The sequence below is a fragment of the Vombatus ursinus genome, unplaced genomic scaffold (assembly GCF_900497805.2).
Source record: "Vombatus ursinus unplaced genomic scaffold, bare-nosed wombat genome assembly UNPS02000580.1, whole genome shotgun sequence".
NCBI classification, from domain to species: domain Eukaryota; kingdom Metazoa; phylum Chordata; class Mammalia; order Diprotodontia; family Vombatidae; genus Vombatus; species Vombatus ursinus.
In genome coordinates this window covers 8,309,686-8,327,858 of record NW_020940358.1, presented here as the reverse complement: position 1 = coordinate 8,327,858, position 18,173 = coordinate 8,309,686, and the positions used below count along the sequence as shown (strand labels likewise).

Here is an 18,173-nt window from a genome sequence, read left to right as displayed (position 1 = left end):
CTTTCACAACATGACTAATGTAGAAATATGTTTTGCATGATTGCACAAGTATAATCTGTATCAAATTGCTTACCCTCTTAGGGAGGGAGGAGGAAAGGGAGAGAGGGAAAGAGAGAAACTGGAACTCAAATTTAAAAAAAATATGTTAAAAATTTTTGCATGTAACTGGGGAAAAATAATAAAAAATTTTTTTTTAAATAAGTCTTAAAAAAAATCTTTGTATTTTTCAGGAACTCATTGAATTTGTGCCTAAGCTATATTTTTCTGTAAGGCTTTGTTTGTAGATGCTTCAGAGTCATTCTCTTTTATTTTTGTGTTTTGAGCGTCTCCATCACCATAAGGGTTTTTAATGACTAGATTCTTTTTTTGGGGGGGAGGGGAGGTTGCTCATTCTTCTTACCTCCTGACTTCAGACTTAATGTAATGACTGGGTTTTGCTACACTTAGGGAGAAAAGGTCTAGGCTGGTCCTGTTGCTGATTTCTTGACACATTGAGTGTTATATTCCAGATCTCTGGTACAGACTGAGGACCTACAAACTTTCAGTGGTCCCAAAATTGTCTGATCCAAGGCAGTTTAAACATTAACCCCCTGATCTGGGCTCTGGGTTTGAGTGTGAGCAGGAAGACATTACTGCTGGATTCAGCTCTTGTCAACCAAATGGAAACCTCTGCTGGTTCAGAGTGACAGAATTGTAGTCTTTCTTTTGATCTGGAATTTCTGTCCTAGTTATTCCTCTGCGGGCTTCAAAGTGGGCTAGATTTTGGAACTGAGAACCTGAACTGCTTTTGGGCTGTGAGCTACATTGTTGATGCTTGCTTCTGAACTTCCTCCTTTGTCAGTACACTGCCCAGGGCCGTCCCAACAAGGAAGGGAACTCTAGGGCACAGATCTCCTTCTTGGTCCACCCTGGATCTGTGATCCAGAACTGGGAAGTAGCACCAAAACTTCCAGTTGTCATCTGTTCCTGCCAGAATCTTGTCCTCAATGTCTGCAGACCTCTGTGTCTGCCTCCCTATTCTGACTTGAGCTGGATAAATGACTCACTGTGACTTTTTCTGGATTTGATCTGATGGTCCTTTTGAAGGAGTGTCTTTTTTTGTTTTTTGTTTTTATTAGGAGAGGAGAAAGCTCATTTTACTACTTCCTTCTCCCATTAGGGTTATAGTCTAAAAAAAACTGTAATTAGAAAACTGAGAAATCACTCTAAGAGGAAAGAATGAAATTAATTATATGATTGTCCCCCAATACTATGTGTTTTACTTACCAGGAAATAGCCTCATTTAATACTGTGGGTTACTTACAGGCTGTAGCTGCTTTTGCAGTTTCGGCTGTGGCTTCTCAATGGGAGAGGACTGGTAAACCATTTAATCCACTACTGGGGGAAACATATGAATTAATCAGGTAAGAACAAAAGAACAAATAAATGTTACACAATATTGATATCTGGTGGTTGAAATTCCTTTAGCAAATGAAAAAAAATCTTTATTTTCAACATCAATTTTTCTTCTTAGAATAAATAATTTAAATTATTATTTAAAAGATCTTATTAAACATTTTGAATTCTAGAGAAGTTATCATAAATGTAGAATATGGTTAGTAAAACATTAAAACCTTAGTAATTCAGAATAAAAGGAAAGACAGTATTATAGGATTTACTTAAGTCTACATTGTAGGGTATTTTAAAAGAAATGTAGCTTTACCATATATCAAGAGCTGTGTACGTTATAAGCCAAGATATAAATGGGTACTAATATGTAAAATGAGTTAACTTCATCTCTGTACCTTCCACACTACTTTCTTCCAATATTAATTTGATGAATTTTGTGGAAAAGAAAGAACACTTTAGGGTAGGCCTGCACTACACAATAATACATCATAAATATGAGATCCTATGTTGAAAACTAAAAATAAATAAATTTATTAAAAAAATAAAATATGAGATCCTGAGTTTTGCTACTTATTTTAATTTTTAACCTAATAACAGTCATCTTTTGGGCTATTATTATCTCCAATTTTGAAGTAGTGGTATGAAAATTAGTGAACTTTTTTCCAGAGTACTAAACCTCTTGGCTAACTCAAATGCTAGAGAAATAATCAGAAATTATTTGAGTGCTGGTGTTCTCATTGTCTTTTTAGATGCTGGAAAGGACTACTAAAGAAAAATACGATATGTAATTCTTGCCCTCAAAAAAATTATGAATAGGTTATAAGAGACAAAGCTAATATGTATTAAATTACCAAGATTTTTCTGGTACTGTCTCTGTCACTAATGAGCTATGTGATCTTTCACAAGCCCCTTAACTCATCTTGACCTTAATCTCCTCATCTCTAAAATAAGCTGTTTTGACTGTGATCTCTAAGACCCTTCTAGCACTAAAAGTTTAGACAAGTGCTTAATTGTATATTATTAACTCTAGGTGCTGTGTTGCCATTGTTCTTCAGCCATTTTAGTCATGTCTGATTCAATGTGACCCCACTGGGGTTTTCTTGGCAAAAATCCTAGAGTGGTTTGCCATTTCCTTCTCCAGCTCATTTTACAAATGAAGAAACTGATGCAATCAGGGTTAAGTGACTTGCCCAGAGGCACACAGCTAGTCAGTATTTGAGGATAAATTTGAACTTGGGACTTCCTTACTTTAGGCCGAGCACTCTATCCACTGAGCCACCTAGCTGCCCATGCTATACAAATTCAGAAAATGACAGATCCTATTGTTGGCCGCTACACTGGCCTACTATTGTCAGAGAAGGTGGAAGTAACATTATAAGAAAAGGATCATAGAATCATAGGTTTGGAGCAGGAAAGGATCTTAGAATTCACTGAGTCCAACCCTCGTATTTTTCACATGAGGTGTTTCAGTTCTCAAGAGCTTAAGTGACTTATCTAAGATCATGCAGGGGATAAGTGTCTGAGAAAGGATTTTAACCTAGCACTTCCTGGCTTTAAGTCCAGACCTTTATCTCTAAACTGTGCTGTTTTCTCATAAGGCATCAAGGAAGGAATGAGTATGGCTTTTACAGAAAACACTGAGACCTATCTTCCTGGAGCTGATAGTACATGTTGTAGAGTAGTAGCAATAAAATGAATGTTTTAATTAATTGAAATTCTGGATTTATTGGGAGATTAGTGAGAAAATTCTTTTAAAACCACATTAAATATTCTAATAATAATAATAGCTCACATTTATATAGCACTTTCAGGATTGCAAAGTGCTTTACATTCATTATCTAATTTGATTCTCATAACAACACTGTGAGGTAAGTACTGTTCTTATAGATGACAAAAATTGAAGCTTTGCGACATTAGGTGACTTGCTTTGGATAGCACAGCTACTAAGAGTCTAAAGGCGGGATTTGAATCCAGGCCTTCCTGACTGCAAGTTTAGCATTTTATTCACTACGCTACGCAGCCCTGTCATTACAGTATTGAAAACAACATTAAAATATGTTCAAGCACTGGGCATATAAGTGAATTAAAATACATCAGTCAACTCTCTGAAATAGTGCAGGTCCCAGCCCAGCCCTTACCAACTGTGTGACCTTTGACTCTCTCAAATCTCCATGTCCTTCAATTTCCTTTCTTATAAAATGGGGATAACATATTACCTACTTCACAGGGTTGTTTTGAGTAAAATGTTATGTAAATTTTAAATTAGTATGTGAATATGAATAATGTTATAATTTCTACTACGATTTTTATTATTTTGGCATAGTGGGTAGAGGGCAGCCCTATAGACAGAATTCTCTGAGGTGAAGTCCTTTTTCTGAAATAGACTGGCTGTGTTACAGTAGATGTATCATTTAACATCTTAGTGCACCTAAAATTCTTAAGTTTTAGGTGAATTGCTGATCTGCATTAGGAGTTCCTCACATGAGTAAAAGCACACATTCAGAACAAAACAGTTTTAAAAGTAATTATTTAGTAATTGACAGTGTTATAGGCCAGATGGTCATTATTCTGAGAATCAATTTTTATAGAACAAGACCATAATATATACATTATAATATATACTATATATAGAGAGAGAGAGAAAGATTGTGTTGACTCTGGGAGGTAGAGAGAGATAAAAAGAAAGAAAAGATCCTTGACATCACCTTGTTTTCTTGTCATTTCTTTCTTCTAGAAGTGAAGTATAGAATTTCTGTTTAATTGAAATTTTAAATTGGGGAGAGGGTAGATTAGCTATTTTTGGTAACATAAATGTGCTCATTTTGTGCACATGAATCAATACTATCATGTATGAAGACAATAATAAATGTCATATTTTCCATATTTCCATATTTCTCTGCTTTCTGACCAAGTTGTTAATTTCTCTGCAGCCCCAGTTAGTCCAGCTGACAGCCTTTCTGTGTGTACAGCTAGTGTTTGAATACTGTCTTGATTTTTCATTTGATTTAGATGCTCGCTGGCACAGAAGAGCTGAGCAGCTGCTCTTGAAATCTCATTACCTTTTGAGAGAGCTTGAGTAGTTAACAGGAATACATTGTACATACTCCAGTGCTTCATTTCATTATGGATAGTAGAGGTCAGCATGTGATCACAATCATATTTTGTTAGAACTGGGAAAAGACCTTAGAAATTCAACAGACTTGTTTTACAGATAAGGAAACTAAGGCCCAGAGACAGGTGTGTGTTCATACTTTTGTACTCATGGCACTTATTTTCCAAGTATTCCTCTTGACTCTTGCTAGACCCTCTTTTGACTTATTTTTTATATTTTAGATATAAATTTTGATGCCACTTATTAAGTTTTTTATTAGCATTTTGGTCACTAAAAGGCAAAATATAAAGAGTGTATTTAATTTACTGCATAATGAAAAATTCTAGAGAATAGATCTTTTTTAAAGGGATGAAATATTCTCAGAAGCTTGAAATGTTTAATAAAGCACGACACCTAATGGTGTCTAACTAAATGAACTTATTTAATTAAACTAAAATTCACAGACTGATAAAATTATTGTTCCATTTTGGAAAAAAAGTCACATCTGATAAATCATGATTTAATTCTTAGTTTATACTTTTGTCAAAGAATGTCTTTCTACTTTATTTTACATGTAAGACTTTGAACAATCTTTCTAATGTGGAAGTAACATAAATAAGCTAAGCCATTTACTAATGCCTTTTGTCCTCTACAAGTTCCTCTTTTATAGCTAAAAATATGCTTTCTTTTCTTGGCTCGTGAGCATTCATTTTGTAAATTACATCCTTTGGTAGGCAGGTTTTTAAAATCTTATGTTTAAACTCTCCTTCCTCTCCACAAAATACTTCTGGTTAATGACTGGAAATTCTAATTCTGGTTAAGTTAGTAATTATGTGGTTTAGCTTTTTAATGACTGCAACTGTGGGTGTATTCACAATACCTGAACAATTATCAACTGACATTCTTATTGAGAGAGGATTTTAAAAATCATGTCCCTGGCCAGAAATATATTGAACTAGAAGATATTTTACCTTGAGAATATCTTCAGTAATGTTCTAAGGATGCCTGAAGAACTGCTGTTTCAGGAAAACCTTTTTAAAAAGTAAAATGGTTGGTTTCTTGGGCAGTGGTGGAGGCTTTGGCATGGAGTGTCTCCTTTAAATTTAATGTTTTAACATCTTAGTACACCTACAACTGTTATGGTTTAGGTGAATTGCTGATGTGCATTGGGAATTCCTGGCATTATTGTGCCAGAGATAGTACAAGAACTTCTTATGCAGGTGTCTAATTCACTGGTTCTGATCTTCCATTCCTTTATCCTTAAGCTACTTCTTACTGTCAACTCTTAATTATTCTAATCTAATACCAAATACTAATTCCATGAAGTATACCTAGGAATCCATGTTGAAGGCCTTTCATATTGCTTTCCTTGTCATGTTGTCAGATTTGTTTCATGTTCTCCTGAGGTGAAATAGTGATGTGTTTTGTCAGCATGCTGCCTAATTATACAGTCTGTTGAAATAAAATAATTATGTATTAAACATTTCTGGCTAAATACTATTTGTTTGGAATGATAGAACATATGTGCTTCTACTTCCCACTCTGCTTATAAAGGACAAGAATTGGGATGTGTCCTAACCAAACCTCAAATGACATCAATTTACCACTGCCTGCCAACTGATGGGAGCTATGAAAATTGGTGTAGATTCAGTATTTGTTTTGATTTATGGGTTGACCTTTATTTGTTTCAATTTCAGTAACTGATTTTGTTTGAATTAATGTGGACCTTTATCGTTTCCATATTCCTCCCCCTTTCCCCTTCTTTTTTTGGTTTCTAGGGATGATTTAGGATTCAGATTTATATCTGAACAAGTCAGTCACCATCCTCCGATTAGTGCATTTTATTCAGAAGGTCTCAATGAGGACTTTATCTTTCATGGCTCAATCTACCCCAAATTGAAGTTCTGGGGGAAAAGTGTAGAAGCAGAGCCCCGAGGAACAATTACACTGGAGCTTCTCAAGTAAGTATTGGGTAATTTAGCTCATGGGTCTCTCCCCTTTAATGGAGAGATGAGCTATTTCTTTGAAAGATAATTTGCTTAATAAACATCTCTCTCTTGTCTTTGATTGTGTCCACACCTTTATAGTTTGATGGATTAATTTATCTCCTCTAACTTGGCCTAGGTAGATATTGTTAAAAATAATAATCTCTTTTAATTGAAATACTTTGTTCACCTTTCTAATACTAAAACTAACTTAAATACAGATTTTGAATTAATAATATGATCTAGATTTTCAGTTAACCTGGAGAAGTTGTTCAAATGTCTGGCTACTCAGGGACTTTAAAAAGTTTTTTGTACACTATTAATATTCTCTAATCTTTTGCTTAGCACAAACAGAACTTTCTAATTTAGTGATGTATAATAAGGTTAGAAGATAACCTCGCAGCCAAAAGTAGTGACTTAGTTATTTGAGTATAGCAATATAATTTTAGAGACATTATCAATATAATCATTTCCAGCTATGAATTAGCAAATATTTATACAAATATACACACACAAATTTATACAAATATATACAAAGCATTGTTCTGGATGTTAGGGAAATATAAAGATAAATTAAAAATGGACTCTGCTCTGAAGGAGTTTATAATTTAGTAAGATAAATCATGAACACAAATATATATTTATCATAGTCTATTTGTATTATAAAAGAGGTAGAAACAGAATGTGGAAGGTTTGGAACAAGGAGTTCCAGCTTTGGAATTATGGAAGGTTTTTGGAGGATGTGATATTTGAGCTGGGCTTTGGATATTGGACAATAACATTCCAGTAGGCAGTAAACACTGTGAATATGAGAAAGCTCAAGGCATTTGTAAAATAGTAACTGGTTCAATTTGGTTAAAACATAAGGTTTGTAATTACAGATAGAAAAGTGGGTTTTGGAGTGCTTTGAATGTCAGGCTAACAGTCAACAAGCATTTATTAAGTACTTACCATAGGCCAAGCTCTGTGCTAAGAACTGGGGATACAAAGAAAGACTTCCACTCCTCCCCCACCCCCAGGCCAAATACTCCACTCTGAAGGAACTCATAATCTAATGCAAACAACTTAAATAGGAAAAAGGTATATATGTAGGGTAAATTGGAGATAATCTCAGAGGGAAGGCACTGAGATTAAAGAGAACTGGGAAAGGCTTCTTGTAGAAGATAGAACTTTAGCTGAGATTTGAAGGAAGCCAGGAGGCAGAGATGAGAAGGGAGAAAATTCTAGGCATGAGGGACAGCAAATAAAAATGCTCAAAGTTGGGAGATGACTGGTTTGCATTAGGAACAGCAAGGAGGCCAGCATTGCTAGATCACTCGAGTACATGGTAACGAGTAATGTGTAAGAAGACTAGAAAGGTAGGAAGAGACCAGGTTATGAAAAGTTTAACAAGCAAGGGTTTTATTTGAAAGACAATGGAAAATCACTGAAGAGTCTAAACAGTGGAGTTCAACCAGAAGTGTTTATAATTAAAAAAGATTAATCTGATTTTAGTGCACAGCTTGGATTATAACAAGGAGAAAATAGAAGAACAGAGACTGATAAGTCAGTTATTTCAGGAGTCTAGATGAAATGGAGCTCAGCTGGGACATTTCATTTTGGCACCCAACTCCACATGCTATCATATACATAAACTAGTATCTTGGAGCCTTGCTATAACATGACTCATTGCCACATAGATGTATTCAACCAAATACATCAGTGTTGGACTATCTCCAAGGAAGTTTATTTATCACAAGTACCAGGAAAGCTTATAAATAGTCATCTTCTCTATGACATAGTCCAAGGTCAGACACCTTGAAGATAGTGTTGTAGGGAGGGTCTTGACAAAGAAAAAAAAGTCTTTTTGGACAAATATGTGGCTATAATTCCTTAGTAACACTTTTTATTCACTGATAGACTCCACAAAATTTAAGCCACTTCGACAGATTTTAAACTGCTTTTTGTATCCAACCTGGGTAACTTGAGTCTGTGCCATATAGGACACATTTGCTTTGATGTTGTAGATACTGTAGTGGGTTTTGTGCTTCAGGGACTAGATTATACCTCCTTCCAGCTGCAGGATCCCATGATCTAATTTTTGCTAGTAATTATAGCTGTTTAAGGTATTTAGCACAGTACTTGCAACATAGTTGGCTCTTAATAAATGTTTATTGATTGATTGATTGGTTTAAGTTAGCATCACTAGAAATATAGACTGCTTATTTATCTAATATCTAAATTTCTGTTAATTTCTTTTTCTCCAAGAAAGGACATTTGGTGATAATCTTGATTAAAAGAAAAAATAGCTAGAGTATATGTAGTATGGGATAGTTCCTTATACCTCCAAGTTTTCACACCAATGAACACATAGTTACCACAACATGGGTTTTGTAGAGTGTTTCTCTTTGGACAACTTCATAGAAAAGCAATTTTCCTTTGTCTCAGTCTTTTATTGCTTATTAACTTTCCTTGACATTTAAGTAAAAGGCTTTGCTGAGGTTACAAAGGAAAGAAAAAATAAATTTCAAACAAATGCTAAATAAATAGCCCCTATTGAGGCAGTTCAAAGAAATATTGTGCTCTTCTACAGGGTTTAAGATCATTATGGTTTAATTCTGTTTGGAATTTTGCTTCTTTGAATCATGCAGTGAGTTCGCTTTTCTGGCTTCTGACTTGCTTGTTTTTTGGCATCTTTCACAGACATAATGAAGCCTACACGTGGATGAATCCTACCTGCTGCGTACATAATATAATTATTGGCAAATTGTGGATAGAACAGTATGGAACAGTTGAAATTTTAAATCACAGGTAATAGAACACATTTGTGGAGTTAAAACATTTCTCCAGCTAAACGATACCGACCATGTCTTTATGTAATGACCAAACAAGATTATGGCATGGTCGTCTGTTATTATTCCAAAAGGAACATAGGACTTAGGATAACTGAGTTCAAGTCCCAACACTGACACTTTTGACCATGGCCACATCACTTAAACACTCTGCCTCATTTGTACAGTGTGTGTAATTATATTTCTTAATGTGCTATATATAAACACAAGGTATTGTTGATTCTTATTTTTATGTTTTTGTCTTAAACTGTTACGTGTCATGTATTGTTACTTTACTTTTCACTTGTTCTTGTTTATTGCACTGAATTGTAAACTCTTTAAGAACAAGGGTCTTGTCTTATATTTATATTCCCAATACCTAGCGTAGTGCCTTACATAGGATTGAGTGCTCAAGAAATATTTGTTAGATTTGATTTGTGATTGATGACATCATATAGTTATGCAATTTTTACATTTTGATCAAAGCTTGAGTTGGTTAATCTTGTTTTATTTTGTCCTTCAACAAACAATTATTGTGTCAAAATATATGCGAGGCACAAAGATGAAATATGACAACACTTCTGCCTTCTAGGAGCACTTTGTAGCCTAGTAAAGAGGATGAGATGTGCACAGGGTTAACACAATTTAGAAAATGATTCAGTGTATGGGAGAGGTCAAATAGAGTGACATGAGAAGTTCAAGGAGAGAAGAATAATTTATAACTGAGAGTGTCATGGAAGAATTTATATGGCAGAGGAATCCTAAAATTGGCATTGAGGGAGAAATATTTCAAAATGTAGAGGTGAGAGGCAGTGAGAGGTAATCTGTTTTGGTGAGATTTGGAGGATCTGAGAAATGTTATGGGGAATAGCATTCACAAATGTTAAAAGAGAAGAGGATAAGATCAGGGAACAAGAAATAGCTGATTTTTACTAGAGCACAAGAGTATGTGAAAAGGAGTAGTATAAAACAAAGTTGGAGAGGTAGTTTGGGACTAAATTGTAGAGGAATGCCAAATTAACGAACTTGTCTTTTACCCCATAGGCAGTGGGGTTTTTGAGCATAGGAAGCTGACTTTGGTAGTGGCGACTTTGACTAGATTGGAGAGGGGAGGCACAGAAAGCAGAGACACATGGTATGATGCTATTTTAATGGAGCAGGCAGAAAAGTAATAAGGGCCTGAACTAGAGTTTTGGCAGTGAAAGTAGAAAAAGGGAGGTTCAGTCAATTAATGTGTATAAGAAATATTTCAGAGGTTAAAAAAAAAATCAGAATTTGACTCTTTCTCTTTCATCTAACCCATCCAACTAGTTTCCAAGGATGATTCTAAGGTTTTGAAGGAATAGGATAATGCCAGTGCCATTAGCAGAATTTGGTAGTTAGGAGGGTTACATTTTGGAGGGAAGATTTTTGTGACCTCCCTGTACAGTTTACCAAATGTCTTATTTGGAAGTACAGATGAGAGAAAGTAAAAAAGTAAAGAAACAAAACAAAACTAAAAAAAGCTTGGGTTAAAGTGAGGCAGTTGGAAATAAAACCACACAAAATCAAGCCCCTAGAAGAACCTGGTCAGGCTACAAGTTTGAATAGATGACTTCTGAGGGCCCTTTAACATAGATTCTGTGATAAGTTCTGTTGGAAATATGGGGCTAAAGCTTAAGGGAAAGGTCAGGGTTAGTTGAAAAGATTTGGAAGTCTTCTACATTGAGGTAACAATTGGAGCCATGGGAGTGGGTGAGATTGCTTGGGAGTGGAATGAGAAGGGGAGGGAGAGAGAGAAAGAAAGGAAGGAAGGAGGGAGGGACACAAATGATGAAGAAGGGAGAGAAAGGAGTGATAGGAAGGAGAGAAGAGAAGAAGGTGAGAGAGAGGAAGGAGATGAAGAGAATATATTATGTATAAAATAAATGTATGTGTGTGTATATAAAATTGTATGTGTGTATGTGTATATGCACACACACGCATGCATACATGCATACATGCACACATACATACAAGCTAGGTGATTCAGTGGATAGAGCCCCAGGCCTGGAGTCAGGAAGCCCTGAGTTCAAATCCAGTCAGGTGGCAGCTAGGTGGCACTGTGATTAGAACACTGGGCTTGGAATCAGGAAGACTCACCTTCCTGAGTTCAAATCTGGCCTCAGACACTTAATAGCTGTGTGATTCTGGACTAGCTGTGTGACCTTGGATGAGTTACTTAACCCTGTTTGCCTTAGTTCTTCATCTATAAAATGAGGTAGAGAAGGAAATGGCAAACCCCTCCAGTATCTTTGCCAAGAAAACCCCAAAATGGGGTTACAGTGAAATGATGTGGCACAACAAATGTGCCAAGCACTATGCCAAGCACTATGCCAAGATGCCTGAAGTACTCCCTAAAGTGGACTTTCTGCTATCCCAGACCTCATCCTCTAAGTATCTAGGGTTCTAGAGTGCTAGCTATGAAGAGAACTCTAACCCATTTTAAGACCAAATTTTTAAGTGTAGGGGGCAGCTAAGCATCTAAAGGGGTTGCTAAATACTTAGAAATCTCAGTGTCTCTAAGGCATTGGGACTGTGGAACGAGAGAATGGGCACAGGGGGAAAGGGGAGACGTAGCTGCTGGGAATTGACATTGGAAGCTGAGTGTTTGTGCCAGGTGGAGGGTATGTCCTGGGTGTGTCTCATATTCCTACCATTTGGGGGGTAAACTCTGGGATAATACCAAAGGATGAGTTCATTGTGCCCTATAGGGACCTAATCAACTTTTTCCTTAGTCACTCAAGTTTTAGAATTATGAAAAATCTTGGCCCTCCTGGAGTGACAGGCCAGGACTTAATCCTGTTCCCAGTCATCATAGGACAGATGGCCCCTATCCATTTTGTCATTTCCTATCCTATGGCAAGTACATGCCCAGTTCTTAATAACCTTATCCTTGTGCTTCAGAGTGAGGTCTGCTGAAGTCAAAATGCTCTTCCCTTCTTTCTCTCCCTGTACTCTTACCCATATGCACTTCAGTCCTACCCTTCCATAGTTCATATGCTCTTCTTTCTTCCTGTTACATTGTGCCCTATCACTTTGCTTTGTACTTTTTCCTTCTTCTTTCACAGAAACTTGACTCTGTCCAGAAGTTACTATAGTGTTTTTACCTTTCTTAGTACTGAGTGTTTGTTATATCATTCCAAACCACCCCACCCCCAACAAGAATTTGACCAGAAGGAGGAGTAGCTGTACTACTCCATCCTACATCCATATTGTCCCTTTGCTGACACCACTCAGCAAACCTCTTTATTTGTGGATTCATCTGCTGACCTCTAGGTCATTTTTCCTCCTCTTTTCTTAAGCTGTTTAGTGCTGTAGTGGGGGCCATTCTGATCTATACCTGGCCACTGGACCCAGAGGGCTCCAGAGGAGAAAGTGAGGCTGGTGAATTTGCACAGCCGTCCCTCACTTGAATCCAGTTCACTTGCAAGTCATGACATCACCTTCCTGATCATGACCTTCAAGAATGAAGGACAAACAACAACAACATAGTGTGGTAGTGCTAGGCTTACATTATTCCTCCCTACGCCCCAACCCTTTCTTTGTACTTGAGGCCTTCTACATATTTGTTGGTGTTTTCCCATGAACATACTGACATCCCATTTCATTCATTTTCTAAACTCCCATGAACTCCATCTTCATTCTCCTTAAGCCACATACAGGGATGTTCATACCCTTGAACTGACCATGACTCTTAACTGTTCTATCCAGAATTTTGAAATTCTTCTCTTTGGACAGATCCTCTTCTCTTTCAGTCTTTCCTTCTGTCTCACCTTTCCTAAAACTTTTCATCCTCACAGTGGTCTAAAGTCACTCTGGTCCTCCTTCTTTTAGCCCATCACCTTTGTTCTGGCCTCATGTCCCTCCCTCCATACGTATGTTGTCACCTGCCCTCCTGTCAAATTTTGCCAAACTTAAACCTTATTTATCCCCACTATCTCCTTTCTCCATTTGTGCTCGTGTGCTGAACATTCCTAGAGAAAATTGTGTGACTATGTTAACTGAGTTCACTATAAATTTATCTCATCTAACCTCAAACTGGAACCTTATTTCTGCACAGCAAACCTTTTATTCTTCCTTGTTTGACTTTCTATTACAGTGTTCACGGTGGCTATTACGAACCTCTCTCATTATGTACTTTCTTCCCACTCCATCTCAACAGAAGACCTTGTTACATACTTTACTGAAAAAAAAAAAATTAAAGGGTTTCCTTTACAAACTTCCTCTCCTACTCCCACTCCACGTCTTCAAATCTCAGTCCATCATCTCCTATTCTCTCTTTCTTTGCTGTAGTCTCTGAAGAAGTGGGTCTTCTCCTTGCTAAAGCTAACCCTTCCACTTGTACACTTATCCTCTGGGGGCTTCCCCCCTCACATCCTTCTCTTTCTCGCATCATTCTCTTTCTTTCTTATACTCGACCTCTCCTGATGCACTGACTCCTTCCCTTCTGCCAACAGACATTCCCAGGTCTCCTCCATCTTCTAAAAAAAAAATCCTTCACTTGTTGCTGCAATTCTCTCAAGTTATCATCCTATATATTTTCACCCTGTCAGAGACAAAATCCTAGAAAAAGCAGTTTACTACAGTTGTTGCTATTTCTTCATTTTCCACTCATTTCTTAATCCCCTTAAATCTGATTTTCAGACCCACCATTCAGCTAAACTATCCAAAGTTACATGGTCCTAACTACTAAATCCAATGGATTTTTCTGAGTCTTTGTCCTACTTCACCTTTCTGAGACTTTTGATGCTGTTAACTAATCCCTCCTCCTGAACATTCTCTCTTCCCTTGGATCTCTTCCTTGCCTGTCCACTGCTTCTTGATTTTCTTTCATGAATTATCTTCCTCTTCCTGATTTTTAAGTGAGTGGCCCCAATACTCTGTCTCTCTTCTTTTATCTTGGTAAACTTTCTCTCTTGGTGCTCTCATCAGTTCCCATGGATTAAATAATGGGTGCAAATAAGTCCAGAACCTAGAAATAAAAATAATTTACATTCACATAGCTCTTTAAGATTTGTGAAGTGCTTTGAATGTAGTCTCATTTGATGTATGTGTGTGTGTGTGTGTGTGTGTGTGTGTGTGTATCTATCTCTATATGTCCATACACACATTTGTTGTTCAGTTATTTTTCAGTTGTGTCCAACTGTTTGTGTGACCCCATTTGGAGTTTTCTTGACAAAGATACTAGAGTAGTTTGCCATTTCCTTCTCCAGCCCATTTTACAGATGAGGAACTGAGGCAAAAAGGGTTAAGTGACTTGCCCAGGGTCACACAGCTTGTAAGTATCTGAGGCCAGATTTGAACTCAGGAGATGAGTCTTCCTGATTCCAAGCTTAGTGCTCTAGCCACTGTGCCACCTAGTTGCCCTTCACCTATCTGCCCCTATATACAGCTATTCAATGCTTAATAGATATACATATAATATATACACACGTGTGTGTGTATCCTTAATCCTAATCTTTTTCTTGAACTCTAGTCTCATATTTACAACTAGATACCCTATAGACATGTGGAGAACCTCTGTCTTAGTTCAGGTTTTCATTACTTCTTACACGAAGTTTTATAATAGCCTCCTAATTGCTCTCCAGCTCAAATATGGCTGCCAAATTAAATACATTTCCTAAAATACATCTAACCACATCAAACCTTATGAAAAAATCTTTAGTAACTCCATTGCCTCTAGGATAAAACAATTTTCAGCCTATAATAGGTCTATGGACCTCCATAGGCTGACTTTTGTTTAGCCTCCTAGTCTTATTTCATATATCTTTCTTTTATTCATTCTTTGTTCCAGTCTTATTATTCTGCTCACTTATACCACTACATGAGTTTTCAACTCCTGCCTCTGTGGCTTTGTACAAGTTGTCTCCCATGTATAGAATATACTCTTTCCTCATCTCTGCCTCATAGAATCCTGAGCTTCTTTAAAAGTATTGCTCAGCACAATGATCAGTAGCAAGATTGGGCCTGTAAATGGCCATTACATTTCCAGCCTGTGCAAGATAGGAAGACCTAGTTTAAAAAAAAAAAAGCTATGAAACAAGATTCTTCTACTTTTCCACAAACTATAGCTGTCCCTTCAAAGCTCTGATCAAATTCACCTCCCTGAACCAGGCTTTAAGTCCCTCAAAACCACAGGCATCCTCCTGTCTCTTAATTGGAAGGGTCCTATTTCCAAGAAGCTGACCAACCTGGAATCTCCCTAGTTTCACATATACAATGGGTACCCAATAAACACAGCTGCTTGGTTAAAAAAAAAAAATACTGCTCAGGTGTTACCTCTTAAGCAAGTCTTTTCCTTATTCTCATCTTCTCCCCCTAGTTATTAATGCCTTCTTGAAATTATCTTATTATCACATCATATTACCTTACTCATGCTATTTTCCTTTAATAGAGTGTAAGCTCCTTGGGGGCCGGACTGTTTCTTTTTTGTCTTTGTATTCCCAGTACCTCATACAGTACCTAGGCACTTAATAAATGTTTATTGAATTTTACTGCTGGACATCATAGGATTTGAGGTTAAGGGATTGAGAGGTCTGGGTGTTAGGGTCATTTATGTGACTATCCAGGTTGCCAGAAATGATGGCATAGAATGGGGAGAAGAGGAAGCCTGTGCCTGTGTCACTAAGGAAGGCAGGAGAATGCCTTGAAGGTCATCATATGACAGCAACAAAGATTGGTAAAGGGATTCTGTTTGAACCTGTTCTAAACATTGAATACTTAGATTTGCTTCCTAGGCAAATTGCTTGTAATCTTTGAAATGTGATGGGAACATTTTTATAATGCAGTGGAGTTTTATGGTTTCTTTTCTAGAACTGGAGATAAGTGTGTACTTAATTTTAAACCATGTGGGCTGTTTGGCAAAGAACTTCATAAAATAGAAGGATATGTTCAGGACAAAAGGTAGGTGCAAATCATTGTTGGTTCAAAGTAGTTTCTGTCTTTATTTAAACAAAGCTTCTATATAAATTATTTTAATTTGGACTTTAATTTTTGAAAATAATTACGTTTTGAACTTAAATCCATCTAGCCTTATGATTTCATTGGTGTAGAGGAACTCCTTGTAAGGAAACTCTTTCTACTAATGCAAATTTAACTTAAGAGTCTTAGAAAGTTTTTATGGAGTATAGAAAGTTTAAATGACTTACCCAGAGTCATATAGCTAGTATGTGTCTGGCAGATCATTCTAACTCTGAGACTGGCTTTCTGGCCACTGCTGCATGTTGTTTCTCTTATGATTGGACGTCGTGAAATGTTTGAAAAATTTGCCAACAGGCTTAAAAATCACACCTTTATTGCTTTCTTTGACTATTGATTAAAATCCTCCAATTGCTACTATTTTTATTAGATTTTGTCATATCTATAGCTTGTCTATATAGAACCTATTTTCAAATTAGAAAAGGTAGGGAAACCATTTAATAGGTGGGTTTTGTTTTCATTTTTGGTATAGTGATAGGTGATTAGATCCCTAGGAAGATGTCTTCTGTGATGATACTGTCTATCTCAGTGATCTTAATAATATGTGATTTGTGTAATTTTCTCACATATTCCTTTAGAGAAATCATGTGGCCAATTTAAAAGCAGAAGAGTGAATTTGGTTTCACTGTGTACCCTTTATCTGCTTAAAGCTGAGCCTCATTAACTAGTTTGTGGTGAGAGCTGTTTTTTTTTTTTTCATGATTGACTTTTGGGATTTACATAATTTAAATACCTTTTTTACTTTTTGCAAACAGATAGATTGTAATGGTATTGTAATAAACAACTTGACTTTTGCCTTAACTTATTTCAGTGGCTTTTATGAAAAGTGACCTTTCTTGGGCAGGCCATTTCACATCTCTGAGATTCAGATTCCTCATCTAAAAAATAAAAAACTGGAATTAATTTATGGTTTCTTCTAATTGGACCTTTGTATTTTAAAATGAAAACATTTTGGTATTTCTTAGCCTTCTGTGCCCTACTGGGTTTTAAAACCTGTTCAGATAACCCATAAAATAACTTGGAAAAAAAGAATTAAGGAGTTTCCCTCATTTGAATAAATTATAATTCAGCTTATACATTTGAAAGAACAGCAGCCTTGTTCATTAGAACAGACAGAAAGGTTGCATTGCACACACACTATTTCTCAACCACCAAAGAGCCAGTCTTAGGCATCATGAAAACTGTTTTTTGTACTCGTATCCAGGTACTTCATAGAGACATATTCAAGGGGTTCTGTCCAGGGCATGTGATCTGGAGTCCTGGTGCTCATTAACTCTAGGTGTTCATATTCTTGCTTGTTCTTGCTTTTCTAGTTTTCTGCTTTTAGGTTAGGTTGCATTATTTCTGAAAGTGTACCTTTATAAATGTAATTCTCCTTTAGGAAGAGATCATTTTTCTTACTGTTAGATCACTGTGCTTGCCCAGTCCCTGGCATGAACTTCACAGATAATGGTATCTTTACAATAACACTGATAATACTAATGCCATTTACGTGGCATTTTAAGGCATATAAAACTCTTTACATGTATTTTCACATTTGATCTTCACAATAACCCTGTTGCTGTTATCTCCTTTTTACAGTTGAGGAAACTGAGGCTCATAGAGGTTAAATGTCTTGCCCAGGGTTCATGCATTCCAGTGTCACAGGCAGGCTTAGAATCCAGATCTTTCCTGACTTCAAGTTTAGTACTGATTCCAAGCAGAACTTTCAAAGGTGTCACCCTTCTACTGCTCTACGTGCTAGAAAAACATGTATGTTAACCTTTTAAGCTGTTGAACAAATATGAAATTGCCCTCTAGAGTAATTAAACCCAAGCTCTAGGGAATATTAGCTCTATCACCAGAAAAATCAATACTTTATCACCCCTTAAGCCTTGAATGCAGGCATATCATTCTTTC

At 36.6% G+C, this 18,173-nt stretch overlaps 1 protein-coding gene across 8 annotated transcripts in view; it reads left to right on the top strand.

Moving 5' to 3' along the window:
* Positions 1–18,173, top strand: part of OSBPL2 (oxysterol binding protein like 2) — a 119,474-nt gene that overhangs the window by 82,385 nt on the left and 18,916 nt on the right. For all 8 annotated transcript variants that reach the window (XM_027850219.1, XM_027850206.1, XM_027850176.1 and 5 more), the window contains 4 exons: positions 1,306–1,403; positions 6,259–6,441; positions 9,148–9,255; positions 16,110–16,199. In XM_027850219.1, coding sequence (XP_027706020.1) covers positions 1,306–1,403; positions 6,259–6,441; positions 9,148–9,255; positions 16,110–16,199 — 479 coding nt within the window. The remainder of the gene's footprint in view (positions 1–1,305; positions 1,404–6,258; positions 6,442–9,147; positions 9,256–16,109; positions 16,200–18,173) is intronic.